Source organism: Dromaius novaehollandiae, chromosome 5 (assembly GCF_036370855.1).
Source record: "Dromaius novaehollandiae isolate bDroNov1 chromosome 5, bDroNov1.hap1, whole genome shotgun sequence".
NCBI classification, from domain to species: Eukaryota; Metazoa; Chordata; class Aves; order Casuariiformes; family Dromaiidae; genus Dromaius; species Dromaius novaehollandiae.
This window is the reverse complement of record NC_088102.1, coordinates 29424914-29443041: the sequence shown is the minus strand read 5'-3', so window position 1 is coordinate 29443041 and position 18128 is coordinate 29424914. Positions and strand designations below refer to the sequence as shown.

The window sequence follows — 18128 nt, the reverse complement described above, 5'->3', positions numbered from 1 at the left end:
GGAAAAAAAATTCTGACATGAAACTCCAGTGTTATACTATGGAGTAGCTTCCATGTAAGGAAGGACTAGTAGGCTAGGAGTCCTCCGCCTGGAAAAAAAGATTACTAAGGGGAGATAAGATAGAGGTCTTTCCAGTCGTAAGTGTTGTGGAAGCGGTGAATAGGGATCGATTGTTTGCTGTCTTTTCCAGTACAAGAGGAGGTATCGAATGAAGCTGGCAGATGGAAAGTTCAGATAAAAGGTGAAGTTTCAGATGAAACCACACATGTAGTTATGCTGAGCAGCTCATTGCCACAGCATGTTGTGGATGCAAGAGGTTCACATGAGTTCAAGGAGAGATCAGTAAGTTCATGAAAGAGAAATCCATCAAGGGTTATTAAATAACTAGACACACTCTCTGCCTTGGGAAGTCCCTTCAAACTGTTGGAGACTCAGAGAATATTCAGAGACTGTATCATTAAAGGCTCTCTGTAGTCTTAATACTCTTCTGTGGGCATCCACTTTTGGCCACAGCTGGAGACAGGGTACTGAGCTAAGCAGACCCAGTACAGGCATTCTTGCATATTTATGCTTTCTGTGTTACAATGTTTGCACCACAGCTTTAAATATTTTATGTCTGCCTGCAGACTGTTTCCCTTATTGACAAAATCTGTGTTGTGTAATACATAGTGCGACATTTTATGCTCCCAAGGTACTAATAAAGCAAGGAAAAGTATATTGAAAAATTCAGGAAAGCAGATTTTTAATGTATGAAATACATAATGTAATCCAAAATGCATCTGCAGTCTGCTATTTCAACAGAGAATAAGTTCATCTAATAATAATCTTTTAAAATAGAAGTGTCAATATCAAAACACAGCTTTTCCAGCTCTTTTATGATCTGACTTAAAAACAAAAACAAAAACCCTCCCCACAAAGAGCAGGGGAAATCCAAGATGCTGAAAGGCAAAAAGAGCATATATTCATGAGTTTAAATTGGGGGGATTTCCCTTTGTACTGGACACTGATAGAAGGTCAGTTTTTTAAACATCACGTTGTAACGCAGCTGTGGTAACGATCCATAAATATCTTAAACATCTTCCTTTGAGGTTAATATATTTCTTTGCTTTAAAATTATACCTGTTTAAGAGAACATGTAGAAATAGTTAGAAAATTTGTGTTTTGTTTTCTTGAATGTCTGTACAACTCATGCTGATACATTTTTCTCCAGTTTTCTGGTATTTTTGTCTCTAAAACATGCCAAACTTGAACATATTTGAACAGTTTTCCAGATATTGGAAAATATTAGAATAGGCCGATAGTTTGTGGCGACACAACTTTTCTTTCACACCTTTGCTTATATTTCCAAGCAGCATTACCACCACCAATGGCCTCCTCACCTGAGCAGGCTGGCTGCAGGCCACGTGGAGTCCTAAAGAGTCTGAAGCTCTCTGAGGCGGATTTCTAGCAGAAAAAAATAGTTGTGTACCAGCAAACCCTGTACCGCGTCCTTATATTTATGGGAGGTTCGTAAGAGTTGGAGAATGAAGGTCAGTTCAAAACATGCTACCTGCTGCCACAGGAGCAGCTCTCCCCTTGGGGACGGTGGCATCCAACCTCACCAGACTTTATAATCCTTGGTAAAACATGAGTGTTGCTCCTCTCCCGAAGGGAGCGCCAAGGGCACACGCGCTAGCACGAGCCCAGCGGCACAACGCACCACAGCGAGGCACGGAGGCCCCCGAAGAGGGTTTTGCTAGGTTTCCCCCAAATCGCAGGTGGCTACGTGGCGTTTTGTGCTGTGTGCAGACAGCGGCATGTAGGACCGTCTGACGGCCCTGATGCTGCAGCTGAGCTGGGACTTTTTCGTGAGCCGCGAGCATTTACCGTGCAATGCAATGCGGGCTCTCCTCTCGTTTTTCCAAGGGAGCTGAAGGACGCGACTCCTGCGGCCCCAGCAGCAAAACGCATTAGAGCCGCCCGGTGGTAACGGCCTGTAGGCAGCTCTTGCAATAGGTGGACCAGAAGCTTTAGTGACTGCTGGGTAAGTTTATCTATAATCCGGATGAATTACTGTTGCTTTGTCTTTTAAGACCACAAAGTGCCAGTTTATTCTCTTTTGGACTTCAATGTGTTGAAGCCCTGGGTGGAAAAGGCAGTGGTGCCCAAACAGTCCTTTCTGCTGTTTCTGTGTGTGACAACAGTATTTCCCTTTCTTCCCTTTAAGCCGTCTGCTCCCCCACACAGAAAGGCCATATCGGTACATTAAACCAGCTGAGCAGTTGTTGGCGGCCTGGCAGCACCTTCTGCCCCTGAGCGGCCACCGCCGCCTCCCAGCCTGACGTGGGGGGGAAACGGGACGAACTCCGGCGCCTGCGCAGTAAGTGGGGGCGGGCTGCGCCTCGCCGCCCTGGTGCGCATGCTCAGCGGGCCGCGCACTCGCCGCGGGCGGGGGCGCGCTGGTGGGGGAAGAGGCGGGCCGGGGACTTGGGCATGCGCAGTCGGGGCGTGTTTGCTTACACCATGCCCGCCGCGGAGCATGACGATGCGCCAGCGGGATGTTTCGGCGCCTGCGCGGAGCGCGTAACCTGGAAGTGCTCTCCTGGGTCCCCGGTCTGCGGGTAGCGGTGGGGCCTTGCACGCTGTGAGCCCCTCGGCTGCGCCTCGCACCCGCTCCCCGCCATGTCCCGAGGCTCCAGCGCCGGCTTCGACCGCCACATCACCATCTTCTCGCCCGAGGGCCGCCTCTACCAAGTCGGTGAGTGCCCGGCCCGGGGGCCGCCGTCGCCGAACTGCCCCGTCATGGGCCGGCCGGGCCTGCCCGCGGCGCCGCCGCCTTGGAGGGGCGGCGCGCGGCTGCGGCGGCGCCGCCGGAGGTCGGAGCGGGGCCGAGGCCGGGCCCCCCCTTCCCGGGAGCGGCGTTGGTGCCGGCTCGGCGAGCGCGCCGGGCCCGGCGGCCGCGGGGGGTGCAGCCGGCGCCTCCGCCGGCCGCGGGAGGAGGCTCTCGGTCCTCGTCCTCGCCCCCGCCGGTCCCGCGGTGCGGGGCAGGCCTGGCGGGAGCCGGGGGCAGCCACAGCCTCGGCCCTCCCGCGGCGGTGGGCCGGGAAGGGGGCCCTCGCTTGCAGTGAGGAAAACCTAGAGCCGGGGTAGGCTGTCTGGTATGGCCCCTGCCGCGGGGAGGGGCCTCCTGTGGCTTGGCTCTGTGGGGTGTCTGGTGCTGGAAGGGGGGACTGACAGCTGTTCTAAAGCTGTTTGTTCCCCCTGAGGTGTCTCTGTTATCTTGTCTTGATAAACTCGTGTGCAGTGTTTTAGGGAATCTGAGAGCTGTAAAAGCTGTTTGGTTAAAGTAGTTGTGCTGTATAATAGTAAGCACTGTAATTGCCTGTGGAAAAACCTGTTTAAAATGAGATTTGAACTATCCCAAGTAGTACTGCCAGAACAAGGCCAGTGGAGGTTATGCATGCCCTGTCATGGTATGCCTGAAGACCATGTTTTCAGCACCGCATGGCCTACGAGATGTAAGCTACCATTCAGTATGTTATCCTTTCCAGGCTTCTGTGAGCCCTCTGCAATTAAGCTGCAGCTAAGTTTCATGTTCCTCTGTAGGTCACTGAATCTCTTCTTTTCTTTTTTATAGTGTACTGGATTCTGTAGAGCCTACGGTGCTTTTCCATAGAGTATTCTTTAACAGCTGATTTAACCTGCAGGCTGGCAAGACAGTTCATCCAGGGTGCCCCTGAAGGATCCACTGGGCCAGATGAATTGACAGAATCATCCTGATGGTGTTCTTCCCTGGAGTTCAGTGGCTCTTGCGCAATTGCAGTGGCCTTACTGCATGTACATTGCACAGCATGCCTCTACATGCATCTGTTTTCTGGGAGAGGTGGTTGCTGGGACCAGACTGCATGAACTGTCAATGGTAGCCAATACTTGCTCTTGTATCTGCCCTTAAGTTTTTACCGGAAAAAAGGCTAGGTGGAGTAGGCTTCATAAGCAGGCAGTCCAGTCCTGCTTCAAACACCCGGTGAAAAAGCACCTGTATGTAGGTAACTGTATGCAGGTAGAAAGTTGCTGTACTAGCTGCCTCCACACAGATACTTTCTTAGCACCTTTAGTGTGCATAAAGGTTGTGTTGAACTTATTTAATAAGCCTCATGCATGTAGATAGCAGAGCCAGCACTTTCTCACGCAGGAGAACAGTGGCTTTGTCATGGAAGAGTCATGGTGTACAGCCTTCCCTCGCCCTTAAAACATGCTAGTTGGTCTGCTTAGCCTTTCTGGCTAGGTGTCTGTTGCAGTACAGTTGGGCATGGTTTCTGCATCCCGTAGCAAAGAGGGAAAGGAGCCTTGGTCTTCTATTTCCTGGCATACGCATCAACTGGTATTCGACCATTAAGCTAATGTATGGGAAACCTCCATAGCTTTTACCCATGTCTCAGAAGCAGGTATCTGCGTGTTTGTTTGAGAGCATCTGCACACAGTCTGAAGCTGTGTTACAGGTATTTTGAGTACCTGTCTGCTATGGGAAGACAGGGAGAACATCACTTAGATGTGCATAATTAACTGCAAGCAAATGTGAGCTCAGTCTTCCTGCAGCCATGCTGATAACTCGGGCATGGTGCCACGCTAATGTATCTGGTGGCTCATGTCTGGCCACAGCGAAGGCAGAGAGCTTATGTTTGCTTATAGTTAAATATCTGATCCTTGTGGTGGTGGGGAGGGAGTCCTGTACATCCTTGTCCATGTGCTGAGCACTGATTAAGTAGGTGCTGCCAAGGATGGGCTTGGATAGATGTGGAGCTTTAAGGCTGTCTTAAAGTTCTTCCAGAGCTCGGCAGGAGCTGAACAGAGGTTTTCAGTATAGTTATTTAGATTGAAGACACTTTGCCTTAGATCTGTCTACTGCTTCCAAAGCATAAGAAACTCATGTACCTTTTGAAATGCTTTCAAATTAGAAGAGTAACATTTTTTTTTTTTTTTGCACACGCAGTTCTCATTGCTATGGTTAATATCCTTAACAGCATCATTGTTATGTTGCAATCTATTAGTTCCAGTCTTCAAAGTTTGGTTTTTTTAAGTCGAATTTTGGAGAGGTGAAGAAGATAGTTATGCACAAATTCCTCTCCGTTGTGAAGTATCTAGGGAGCTGCGAAGGACTGTTGTAGTTGGAAAGAACATGTAAATATTTCAGTAGTACTGTACACAACAGAAAACAAACTTAAATGCCTCTAGTAGTTTTTTGGCTTATCTCTTTGAAAACTGATTAGAATCTTTATCGTAGGTGATAATAGGAACAGGGTGAGAAGGAACTATGTGGTTCTTTAAGCCTGGTCCTTGGTATCTGTGAGCAAAACCAGTTTCTTGAGGGGACCTATTCCTGCTTGCTCCCACGTATTGCTGAGCCCTGGCCTGGGGCTTGAAACCCAACCAGTTTGCAGACAGCACTAGCTCATTTCTCCCTGGGTTCTCTGCTTTGCTGCAGGCAAGTGCTGATGCTTCTAGGGAAGGCAAATGGAAGGGGTGACTCAGGAGAGAAGTTGTGCATCTAGTGGGGAGAAAGGGGGAAAGGTCTTTATGGCATGTGACCAATAGATGCCCTGAAGCAATAAATACAGTGCCGTGAATAAATAATAATCAACCCTTTTACAGCACTGACTTAACAGATTGTACATTAAGATCCTGGTATTGCAAGCTGTGTTTTTTTTAACTTCTAGACTATCCCTCTCCTGTTGTACGGTCTCTTCCATAGATTTGAATTCAGCTTTAAAAACTTGCTCCCTTTATTCTAGTTTAGAAGACTGTTTTAGCAGTTTGCTCTGATGTTGGTTAGGTATGTTCTAAATTCTGGTCTCATTCACATACCTAACAAAAACTTCATCTATGTTTAGCTAGTGCCTAAAAGATATTAGGAAGCTCTGAGTGTTTGCCATGTATTGCCAGGTATAAATTTTTAAAGGACTTGAGAACAAAGCTTTTGGAAGCATTAATCGAGGGAAGCTTATTTCATACATCACTTCAAATAAAACTTCATCAGTTACATTTATCTGAATAATGCTGTTTAGAAGGCATGTGTGTAGATTTCATTTAAAAAGTGAATAAAAACATCAATACTGTGTTAGAACATCAGGTCAGAACATGTGATTACAAAAGGTTGAAACCCAGCTTCTGTGCCAGGCCTGTTATTTCAGTTTTTTTACATGCTAAAGCAAGCAAACATATTAAATTCCAATCTTATTACAAGTTAGAATACAGAGTTCAGTTTTTATCTGTGTCAGTTAAACCTACAAAAGAAAATTACATTCTTCTAGTGGTGTAAATACTTGAAATATTAAACTCCTGCATTCCTTCTGGTTTAAAACAAAATCTGTTGCTGTTAAATTTGCTTCTTTGTTCAGTTAGAATGCTTATTAGAAGTGTGTGAAGGAAGTAGTGACAGTGGTTTTGTTGAGAGAGAACTGCTTAATTTTTATCTGAAGCCTCTGTTGTGCATTGTACTAAAGACCTTAAGTTTCAGTACTTAGTGGGATTTCTGTGTTCAGTAGATGTCTGAGATACTTGTACCAATATCTCTAACACTTTCTGTTAATTTGTATATGTTTTTTGTAGAATATGCGTTTAAGGCTATCAACCAGGGTGGACTTACATCAGTAGCTGTTCGTGGGAAGGATTCTGCAGTAATTGTAACACAGAAGAAAGTACCTGTAAGTAGTCTGTATTTGAGGGGTGCTGGAGGAAAGGGAGAGAAAAGATGGAGGTGAGACTCTGCAACATTGAAATTATGTTTATTAATGTTGAGATACATATCTATTTGAATATCTTATTGATTGTTGTGCTTATGATAATTTTAGCTCCCTTTAGTGCTCTGTTGTACCTTTCGTCACCCAGGTAACATTGGACTGGCTTTCTGTATAGCTGATGAAGGGATAAAGCTAAAATATGGGTTAAGGCCAGGTTTGCTTTGGCAGAGGTAGTTTATAAGGGCTGGGTTGTCCAAAATCAGTTCTTTGATTTCTCTTCTTTAATAATTCCTGCTGGCAAAGCATTATGCCAATTGCACAAAGAACAGATTTTCATGAATATGTCAGCACAGTAATGGTTTATTGCTAACAAAGGTTGAAGCTCTTGTGTTTGAAAGGTGGCATGCTATAAGAGCTCAAGTTTTTGTATGTCTCGTCTCTTAAAGTTTCCTCTGAGGACAATGTCTTCAGTTTTATTGACTATACCTTAGCTGTCAGACTCTTCCAAATGTTGAGTTTTATCTTCTTCATTCTCCTGTTTCTTCCTCTATATGTCCATAGCAGTAAGTAGTAGAGAACCTGAAAGACAATTTTTAGCTGCAGGTTGGTTCTTTTGGGCTCTTCTGTAGATATCAGAGCATCCAGAGTTTATTATTATTATTATTATTATTATTATTATTATTAAAAGCTAGTGTTTTCTGTTAGAGTATTTCTATTTCTTCTTTAGGACAAGTTACTGGATTCCAACACCGTGACTCATTTATTCAGAATTACAGAAAATATTGGCTGTGTGATGACAGGAATGACAGGTATTTAATTCACAATCTTTTTAAGTGTCCTAAGTGTGTGGTGGTGGTTTTTTTGTTTTTTTTGTTTGTTTTTAATAGAATTTGCCAACTTTATATCACATAATACCAAGGATGTGCTTTAGGAGATTTGTTACACTCAAACTGGATTTAGAGAACTTGTCTAGTTGATGTGTTTATTTGAAGACAATTGAGTCAGGAATTTTACTCCCAGCTCTGTTTGAGAATGCAATGTGGTATGTATTCAGTGAAGTTAATACTTTCCCCCCCCGCCCCCAGCTGACAGCCGATCCCAGGTGCAGAGAGCCCGCTATGAGGCTGCTAACTGGAAGTACAAGTATGGCTATGACATCCCTGTGGATATGCTGTGTAAAAGGATTGCAGATATTTCTCAGGTCTATACCCAAAATGCTGAAATGAGGCCTCTTGGTTGCTGTAAGTATAGCGTATGAAATTAATCTTCTCTATTTCTTGTCTAAGCTTGCAACTTCAAATATGGGACACTCTCACACGTTTTTGAAGTTGTGCAAAATAATGTGGTTGTAACTGAAGGAGTAAAAGCGACTGACAGCCAAAAGAATGTAGTGTGGGAAGTCTTGAATTGAAGCCCTGATTCAACCATTGACTTATGATTTGAATTTAAGCAAATCATTTAACCTCTTGAAAATGTTTGATACTGTTTCACCTTAGTTTTAGGAGCCTAGTCTGTTTGCAGTGCACACTGACGCTTGTGAATGGAAGATGTTCCATTTACCAGTATCTGAAGGGTAAAGACCATTATTAAAGCAGATACTTGGAGAGTGAAATTAGGCTTGTGTGGATTTTATGATTTCTTTTTTGACTAAAGTAGTGTGCATAGTCTAAAAATCAGTTTAGTTTGTGCTTTTAACTTAACCTTGATCGCTATGATGTAGGGAAAATGTGCTTAAAAATATTTTACTTGCAAACACTTATGCAGCAGTCTTGCTTTGTAATTGCCAATGCATTTTAAGTTTAGGTGAAAAAGATACGTGTGAAGTTTTCTAGTTACCTTCATATTGGGCGGGGGGGGAGGGGAGAGGATTCTGACTTGTTTTCTCGTATTTACTCACAGCTAAGTGTATAACTGTACTACTTAGGCTGCCTGGAAACTGACTGGGAGAAGATCTAATGTTTCCTCAAGTGACTCTTTTGTTAAACACTGTCTCCATTTTGGTGGGGGGTATTTGGGGTTTGTGTGTGTGATTTTTTTTTTTTTTTTTTTTCTTTTCCTTCTGAGAATATTTTTAGAATTGATGAATCACTTCTTGTAATTGTAGGCCCGAGTACTTACTAAGAAAGAAGTAACATTCAGGGTTGCACCACACTTTCCGTGATGGGCCAATTTGCTTATGCTTGTAACTTTCAGGAATAATTCTGTCTTTCTTCCCTCTGGCATTTCCCATGCCTTGATAATGCTGGAAAGTGGGTTTTATTTTTTCTTTTTAATACAGCAATACAAATTGATGCTTTTTCTCTTCTTTGGAAGAGATGATGGTGGCTTTCTTTTTTTTCTTTGAGCAATAGCTGTTCAGAAGATGTTAGCTACAGCTAGTGGTTTAAAAACTACATGGCTGTGAAGCTAAAAGCATTAAAACCTTGGTCTTGCTCTGTGTTTTGTCTTTTTGTTTTCTGATCTTTAACAAATATTGTTCTTGAGTTAGTTTTAAAGTGCATGCTGAGATTATACAACTGTAAATGTAGAAGTATAGTTGAGCATAGATGCAATTCAGTGTTGTGACAAGTTTGAGTTACTTGAAGTCTGTCCAACTTGAAATCAGTATGTCAAATGGTCTTAAAAGGTTCCGTTTTATGTTCTGAGATTACTCTTTCCTCTCTTATTATGAAGAAATATACATCTGAATGCAGATGTAATGGAGGGCTTGTCAGGATTACAGTCAAGATGTCTAAAATTGATCTCTTAATATTTTCATTAATTTTAATATATTGTAAAGCTGCTTTCTGATGAAAGGCATATCTTAATTGAACTATTGTTTACATTTTTTGAATGTCTCATGATACACGGGATGTTAAGTGTGGCTGAGCTAACCTTATTACCAAGACTTAAACTTTTGTATTTCCTGACTTTGTTGTTCTCTAAGCATGGCAAAAACTTTTCTGCCTTTAGTGGGTAGCCTTGTGTGAATATGGTAGAAATCTAGTTTGTACTAAACTGAGTTGCACACCTGATAATGAGGTGCTGGTAAGAAATGGCAGCTTAGAGATAAAGAGGAAGTTGCAGCTCTAGGTATTAGAATGGTTTCCAAAAATGTGTTGCTGTGCATGTGTGTGTTTCATAGGAGGGAAAGAATCTCTGTTCTACTCCAATGGTGAATGAAATTGTATTAAAAAAAATAAATAACAAATCTTCTCTTCAAGGTATGATTTTGATTGGTATTGATGAAGAACATGGCCCTCAGGTGTACAAGTGTGATCCAGCAGGCTACTATTGTGGATTCAAGGCCACAGCTGCAGGAGTTAAACAGACAGAGTCCACCAGTTTTCTTGAAAAGAAAGTAAAGAAGAAATTTGATTGGACATATGAACAGACAGTAGAGGTAGGCCAGCAGAGGGAAATAAAGCTTTGTCAAAGTATTTTTAATGAATATGGTATATGTAGGGTTGTGTTATAGAGGAGTGCAGCTAGGCATTTACTGTTTTCCTGCAGTTCTGTTTTGCTGCCAGATCAAATACAGCTATTCCAACTAGAAGATCTTTTGAAGGCATCTGGCGGGTTTTTAGATGGAGCGATCTAATCTGCTTTTTCTGCTTCTGCATTAGCCAAAGTAGGCTTTGTGAGCATAGCACTCCCATTGTAGCTGGTGGTTGGTTACTAGAGTGCCTGATTCTGGGGATACCAGTGTAACTTTAAGTGGTGCTTAAAACAATCTTTGTGCTAGAAAGCATTCCAGACAAGACAGAATTAATGCATATTTGTTAATTTAGTAAATATATTACCAGTTGTTACAGCTGCTGTGAAAACTGTAGTTGAAGGCCCATTATAAAAATGTATTCTATTTATAAAATTGGTCAATGAACTTTTTAATAATTATCCTTTTTCACTTACACAGCAGAGATTTGTATAAACAGTTCTATTCAATGGCTCATATGTTTCTCCTGCCCAGTCTTGTTCTTCATTCATAATGATACATTTCTTGCATCACAAGGTCAGCAGCCGCAGTGAGGTATACTCACCTAAGTAACTGACCACAGTGTAAAATTAAACAGACTATTGTATTAAGGCATATGTGAATGCTATGCAGATTGAGGACTTCAGCTAAATTGCCTCTGAGGTCTGCATTACTGTGAAAGTTGCACTGTATGTCTTAAAGGGATAATAAATACAGATCTCCTTAATTTGTGATTTCTTTAAAAAGAAGATCCTGAGTGATTTAAGTGCTTGTATCATGTTGAAGTGGAACATACCATGAATTCAACGTTCTCTCAGAGACCCTTTTCTATCCTGGCTAAATAATCCTCAAATTAAATGTATTTTTCTATCATTACTTGATTACACTGTAAACATCACTTAGTTGAGCGATCAGGGTAGGCAAAACAGTCTCTTTGTGTTCTTGTTCTTAATTCATAAAGCTTCCATGTTTATGGAGCAAATATTTAATTGAAACCAAGTTCTATCAGTCAAATGCTGGGTACATTTATATAGCTTTTTACTGTTTTTGTAAAAATGCTGCAATTGTGAATGTAGATTGGATATTGTCCCTTTAAAAGTAGATAGCAACAGGGAGAAGTAAGTCTGTCAAGCAAAAGCTTTCTTAAGAGGTAGTGCTCCATAGATAAACAATTTTTCACAACTTGGCTTCCATGGAGTCTTCTGATAAGACACCTGTTTAGTCTTATTAGAATTACTGCAAAACCAGTATATTACCAACATAGAAAAAAACCTTAGGAAAGTATTGTCCAGTGTTCTGCACCTCCTAAAACATTTACTGACAGAATTAAGTCCCAGCATGTCAGAATAACTGTTTTAACAAGCATCTGGCTACTTAGCTCTTAGCTATTTACAAAACTTCTCTTTGTACACAATCAGCATTTTAGGAGTGTATCTTCAGCATCAATATGATTCTATTGCAGAATTAAGTGTGAGCAAGATTGCAGAGAACACCTTTTAAAACAATTTTTTTTTTTTTTTAGGGTTGGGGGAAAAAGGCAAGTTAAGCCACAATTAATTGCAGTATTTAAAAATGGCTAATGTAATTTTAATTATAAAAAGAAAAGCCAGAATAGACGCTATGCAGGTGACATACTCTAAATGATTCTAGATTGTAATGATGATGTCTGGCTTGTTTTGTCTGTGGCAAACATGTTCTGTCTTTGGGACCAGTGGTTTTAATCTTGCTTTCTTTCTCCCGCGCTGTCCCCCTCCCCTTTTTTTTCTTGAACATGTCCTTTGGCTTTTGTAAATCAAGCTTTTTAGGGAGAGAACTGGAAAGGGACTGTATCCTCTAATAAGAGGAAACTATTTGAAACTTTTCATCTGAAGTTTTGAGATGGAAGGAACTAATTTAAAGTTGGAAGGAAGAATAGTTGTTGATGCTAGGTCTATATAAAAAATGGTCTAGTGTTTTCTGTTTAATGGTAGCTTTTTGTCATCTTTCAGACAGCAATAACATGCTTGTCTACTGTACTATCCATTGATTTCAAACCTTCGGAAATAGAAGTTGGTGTAGTTACAGTGGAAAATCCTAAATTCAGGTAAGTGATAACCATTGATAAAATTTGGTGTATGTTTCGCTGATTATGTACAGTTAGTTTTAACTCCTTGTGTAATGGTAAATTGAGAAAAGGAGGGAAGTATCAGAAACTGAGTGCTTGGTTCTCTTATTTCTAACTATTCAAATGTGTAGGGGTAAAAGAAATTGGTTAAAAAAATATTGACGCAATTTGGAAATGTGTGGTCTGGTTTGGGGAGTCCAGTAGAGGAAAGTGTCTTTCTTTGTTTTTAAAAAGTATTTTTTTTGTGATTAAACTGAAGTTACAGCTAGTCTAGATGAGTTTTCTTACTTAAAAGAATAACAGCTTTAATTTGTACCTGAATTCTGGAGTTCACTCCCAAATCATAGTCATAACAACTAATGCAGTAAGGTTTGTTTTGTATTAGGGATGCTTTCTTGTCTAAACGTGATCTTTAAGCGACTCTTACTTATCTTGTAAATATAATAATTATATACTGGAAATGTTAAAAACTACTAAGTTACAGGTTTGTATGATTTGAAATAATAAATATAAATAAAATATTACAGGATCAGAAGATACTGGATTTAAAATCACAGCTGTGATTCAGGAGTGACTTTTTTTTAAAAAAAACTTTGAGTACATTCCAGCAACTGCTAGGTTCTCACCAAGCATGAAAGCAAGAGATCTACGATTTGCACTCCCATTATTTGTATTGTTCTCTGAGTGCAGGATGCTGTGTGTAGCAAGGTTACATAGTGAGTCTAACCAGAGAGACGTGGAAACCTTCCTGCTGGCGGCTACAGGCCACTTTAGATACAGTGTACTGGACAGCCTTTTCAAAACACAGCAGATAGCTTCAGAAATAGGTGTGAAACATAGGGTCATAAGTTTGGGGGCTTTTTGGTTATTGCAGAAGGACCCTCGATCTATTTGTCTTATCTGAAATTTAGGAAAGTCTTGCCTGCTGCAGGCTGGAGTTCAGTTAATTCTGCCCTGTTTTTCTATTTTTTCCATTCAGTTGTTCCACTTTCTTTTTAAAAAGAAAAAAGTCCTTTGCTGCTTTAGTCTAGCTACTTAGTAGGCAGAGATTGAAGAGAGTCTTCAGACCTTTGGGTTCTATATACGCAGACTCCTGAGTGGTTCTTAACATTTTGAAGTTGACATGGAGGTGGTGGGTGACTTTGCATTTGATAGTGTGAGGTTTAGGCTGATAGAATAGCATAGTTTTTTTGAAAAAGCGTGCGAGAACTGTATGGTAAAGCTGCCCCTTTACCACTGCTGTTCAAGGGACTAATGCTAACTTTCTGTTAAACTTTATCTATCAGTCCTTACGTCCTTTTCAGAAAGGATGGGTAACAACCAGAAAGGAAGGCTATGAAAATCTGCCTCCCTGTTGGAGTGATCTTACTAATTATAATACCCATTCTTCTCAGCAGTCCCAGCCTGCAAATATATTACTCATGAGGAACAACGTGTTCTTTTTCTACCTTTGTTACCTCTTTCTCTCTAGTGCCTTTGATTCTTCCTTTATTTTTCAAGAAGAATTGGAATGTTGGCCTGTGGCCTGGCAGCAGTGCTTTAAAGGGCTGAAGGATGCATTGTATAAAAATTTATTACATTAGGTTGAAATATTGGAGTTTAAGGGGAAGAATTATCAAAGCTATTTAAGATTTCTTTTTGTTCTTTTAGGATCCTTACAGAAGCAGAGATTGATGTGCACCTTGTAGCTCTGGCAGAGAGAGACTAATTAGCTTTCCCATTCCCATTGTCTGTGTTTCTGGCCAGGATATTTGGTGAAAAGAAAACACTTATTAATGGCTCTAGATTATGGTTTGAAAACAGTATGTTCACTATATGATGTATTTTACTCTGTACAAATAAAACAGAGGTTTTTGAAAAAGCTTGGTGTCTCCTTTTAATATAACTTTTATCTTTCAGTGCTATGAAATTGTTATTCAAAATGCTTGGTGACTTTGAATATTTCTGTGGTGATCACTTGTCTTTTTAAGAGAATTTTATTTAAGAGTATTTTAAGAGAAATGTTATACTTAGTTTGAACTACATGACTCTTAGTGTAAAGTTCTATATCAGATATGTGGTATGTGTTCTAAAATAATTCTTACATTTCCAGATGTTCACTTTTTGCCCAAGGATTGAAAGGCTTATAACATTGCTCTTTTACATATGAGGAAATAAAAAATGATCTTAATTTGCTCAGGTTTGAATGAGGATGTAGAACAAGTTGAAGGAAAAAAAACCTTGAGCTGTGATTTCCAGCTTGTTCTTCTAGCCTTTGGACTCCCCCCCCAGATACTGAGTTTAATAGATATCATCTGCTACAACTAAGCAGTTCTAAAGCTAATGCTTTTACCTAGGGGAACAGATTCTATAAGCAGTGCACTTTGGAATTTTGGTTGTTTATCACCTACCTAGTTCAAGGGCTTGAGCAGTACCAAAAATATTGTTGGGGCATGGAGAAGCCAACAGGCAAAGTCCATCAACAAGAATGTCTTTGAGAAGCTGTTCCCCTCACTTGGAGATTCAGAGATTCCAGGTTAGGAGAAAAAATAAGATGGCAAAAATGAGTCAAGGTGGAGAAAACTGCATTTCTATTCTGCTGGAATTGAAGAGGTTTCTGCCTCAGCAGCAAAAATGGAGGTAGGAAAGTTGTGAGGGAGGAGACACTGAGGCAAAAGGGAAGAGGGCCACCCAACACCTTCAGATATCTGGAGTTGATTGTCATCTTGAAAAAAAACAAAGCTAATATGACTTAGTTCCTTAACCCTCATTCCTCTGCCTTGCTATTCCTTTATTGGCTTTCATTACTCTGAAATTGTCTTTGATTTTTGAGATCTTTTGGGAAAGCTTCACAAGTTATCAGAAATTCAGATGGTTTAGTTTTTTCTTCTTTTTACTTTTCAATTAAAACCCATTGAATGTGTATTTTAAATCCTTTGTTAGCATTATCCTATATTAAAACAAATATTTTTATCTCCTTTACTACACTCATGTGATAGCTGACTTGAGATTGTTATTCAGATGTCTTTCTTATGCCTCCAAAGTACTGTGAACTGTTGACTTTACAATACCTACTGAATTTCTAGTAGTGCTTCCAAATTTCATGTGTCCATCATGTCAGATACTGTAATGAAGAAGCCGTGCTTTCTTCTGGCTTTGGGTTGGTTTTCTGAGGATTTTGTTTTTTGGTACAACCATGTCAGAACAAAAATTGGTAACACATTTGTAAAGGTCTGTATCTTTCCAAGTGACAGTTGAGTTTCTGAAACTTCCTAGGATCTCTGTTTCTAACACTCCAGTTGTACAACCTGGAACCTTGATTATCCTTAAGTTTGTTCTTGAGCAGCTTAAATTAATTATATATAAAAACTTCAGTTATGACTTCTTGAACAAAAAAGGAAGACAACAATCAGGGAGATGTATTACTAGAGCATATTTTTAAAGTGTATGGTATTCAGACTCCCTGAAACACCTTTAATTCTAAATTTTTAAGCTTGTCTGTGGTTGTGTAACTTGGTTGTTTTTTCTGAGGGCAATGGGTGTTCATTCACGCCTTATGTTCCTGCATGCATCACATCCCACTTGGTGTTCAGAGATGATGAAATAAGTTGTCCACATATAGTATATTAATTGGGAATATTGCTGCAATTTCAATTTTGCATATTAAAAAAAATGCAACTGAAATGCTGTTTTTACTAAATGAAAATTCATGGCTTTTTTCATATTAACAATAAGGATTTTTCTTCTTCAGTCAGTGCTTTGTCACTTAAGGGAGAGTAGATGGGGATACCTGATCTAATGAGAAAATGCTTTGTATTACAGATACATGTGTATCACATTCCTCACACTAGGAAGAAGGTATCACAAGCAACTGAACTGCATTAGCCATAACTGGTGTTGAGCTGTACGTGGTATCACCTGCTGTCCCAGAACTGGCATGTGCAGAGCAGCTTGTGTGTGGTATGATCCCAGCAGTTCTGGCTTGGGCTGAGAGTATCAAGAGTGATACTACACTTGAGCTGACTCCATGTTCTTGTGGGTTTTTTTGTGCCAAGGCCTAAAATCCTGGTTAGATGTTCCTACAGTATGGATGCTCATAGTTAACAGTTAAGCAGGAATAGAGTCAAGTCTTATTTAACCTTTTAGGCCCAGCTCAGTGTCAGCTGTACTAAACTTGGACTGGCTCTGCACAGCCTCGTAATTGTCAGTGTTATATATCCCATGCTCTCAATTTTGGGTGCAGAATGTAAGGAAATGAATGCTAAATACATCCACTCAGCTTAGGTAAATTGGGATTTGTTAGCTTGGATTCTGCTCTGAAAAGCACCTGGATTGCTTTTGAACCTGTGAAGAGGGCCCCAGGAGCAGCAGAGGCATGTTTTGCCAGATAGAGATAGCTTAATGGGGAATCATGCTGACATCTGAAGAAAGAAGTTAATTTTCCATTCTCACCTGACACAGGAGCAAAACCTACTGTTCTGAGTGCTCCAAAACAGCAGGCTTGTTGGTTGATGAAATCAGGCTTTGTGAAGCACATCCAGTGAGAGTATTCATGTTTTCTTTTAGAAAAACATCCTATACTATCAGAGGTATTAATGGTAGGGGAGTTGCTTTTTATTTTGTAATCAGTCATTTTCCAGACAGGAAGTTCTTAAATTGTCATGGTGTGTTCCAGCCAGTTTTGTTAGTAACAGTTTGTTTTGTACTCTTGTTTTGGTGTGACCCAAACTATTTGAAAACAATGCAAGACATCCTGTAGTTCAGGATCCCTTGGAACAGTGAAGTTCAATCTCTCATGCCCAGATTAGAACAAGATTGTCACATGCTTCCATTTTGGGCTGCTCGTGCCAGGCCGTTCAAAGAAAGTAGTGTCTGGACCCTTCCCCCACCCCCCCCCCCCGATCTTCACACTTAAAAAACACTTTCTTCTGTCCTTTCTGTTTGTTTAGATAAATTTGCATCTCTTAAATGACCGTCAAAATGTCTGTAAATAGTAGCAAGTACTGCTGTTCAAACTTTTCTTAGCATAATAATTTTTTCTGTGGTAGTAGTTGTCTTATCTGTGTCAATGTAGTAGCATAAAATTTTCATAGATGATGGTGAATATGGGCACTGTAATGTATTTGATTGCAAACCTGGTGAATAAATAGACCCAATATGTCACTAAGTCAAAATCCTGCTAATTGCGTTTGGCAGAACTGACTAATCTAAAATGAACAGCATGCTTCTGTTTTGGGTAAGTATTTTTCTTCCAGAATTTTTTTAGAAGCTGCCAACTGTAGTTGAGTTTTTAGTTGTTGTTGATTTACTAGAAATCCTTGCTATGTTACGCATCGTGTCCTGGTTGAAATGTTGAACCAGAAGCCTCTGGAGTAAAGTTTTCTAGCTGAGGCGGTAGCAGCATAGTATGCATTGCAGATTGAGACATACAAACCAAGCTGGAAAATCTTTGTTAGTAAGCTATAGCTGTTTCCTCTCCTCACCCACCTCCCCAAAACTGACTTCTGTGACATCTGCTGACATAGGGAGTTGTGAGGTGTTTAATCCTTTATAGGATCCTTATAAATCCTTAGAAAATAAAGTAACCCTTTTCCAAGTTACAGAGTTAAATTTGCTAATTGTGACTGGGCTTGAGAATTGAAATTATCTTGTTAAAGGCTAAAGCAGCTTGTCATTCACACAGGTTGAGGAATTCCTTGGATATTTGGGGTTTCTGTGAAAAATATTGCATAAATGTGCATGGAGATCTCTTCTGGAAATATTTATGATGATCTAGCATTTGTCTAACTGTAATTCCTTCCTGTCTTTTAGCAGCCTTTTCCTATTTGCAGAACTGACAGGTATAGGACTGATCATTATTTAACTTTTATAAAGG

General features: G+C 40.4%; 1 protein-coding gene across 1 annotated transcript; it reads left to right on the top strand.

The window, feature by feature from the left end:
• Nucleotides 1-2478: 2478 nt before the first annotated feature.
• On the top strand, nt 2479-14135 carry PSMA6 (proteasome 20S subunit alpha 6). Its single transcript, XM_026095090.2, has 7 exons — nt 2479-2737; nt 6586-6680; nt 7444-7525; nt 7802-7957; nt 9920-10098; nt 12159-12253; nt 13925-14135. The coding sequence occupies exons 1-7, from the start codon at nt 2662-2664 to the stop codon at nt 13980-13982; spliced, it is 741 nt and encodes a 246-aa protein (XP_025950875.1). The 5' UTR covers nt 2479-2661; the 3' UTR covers nt 13983-14135.
• The last annotated feature ends 3993 nt before the right edge of the window (nt 14136-18128 follow it).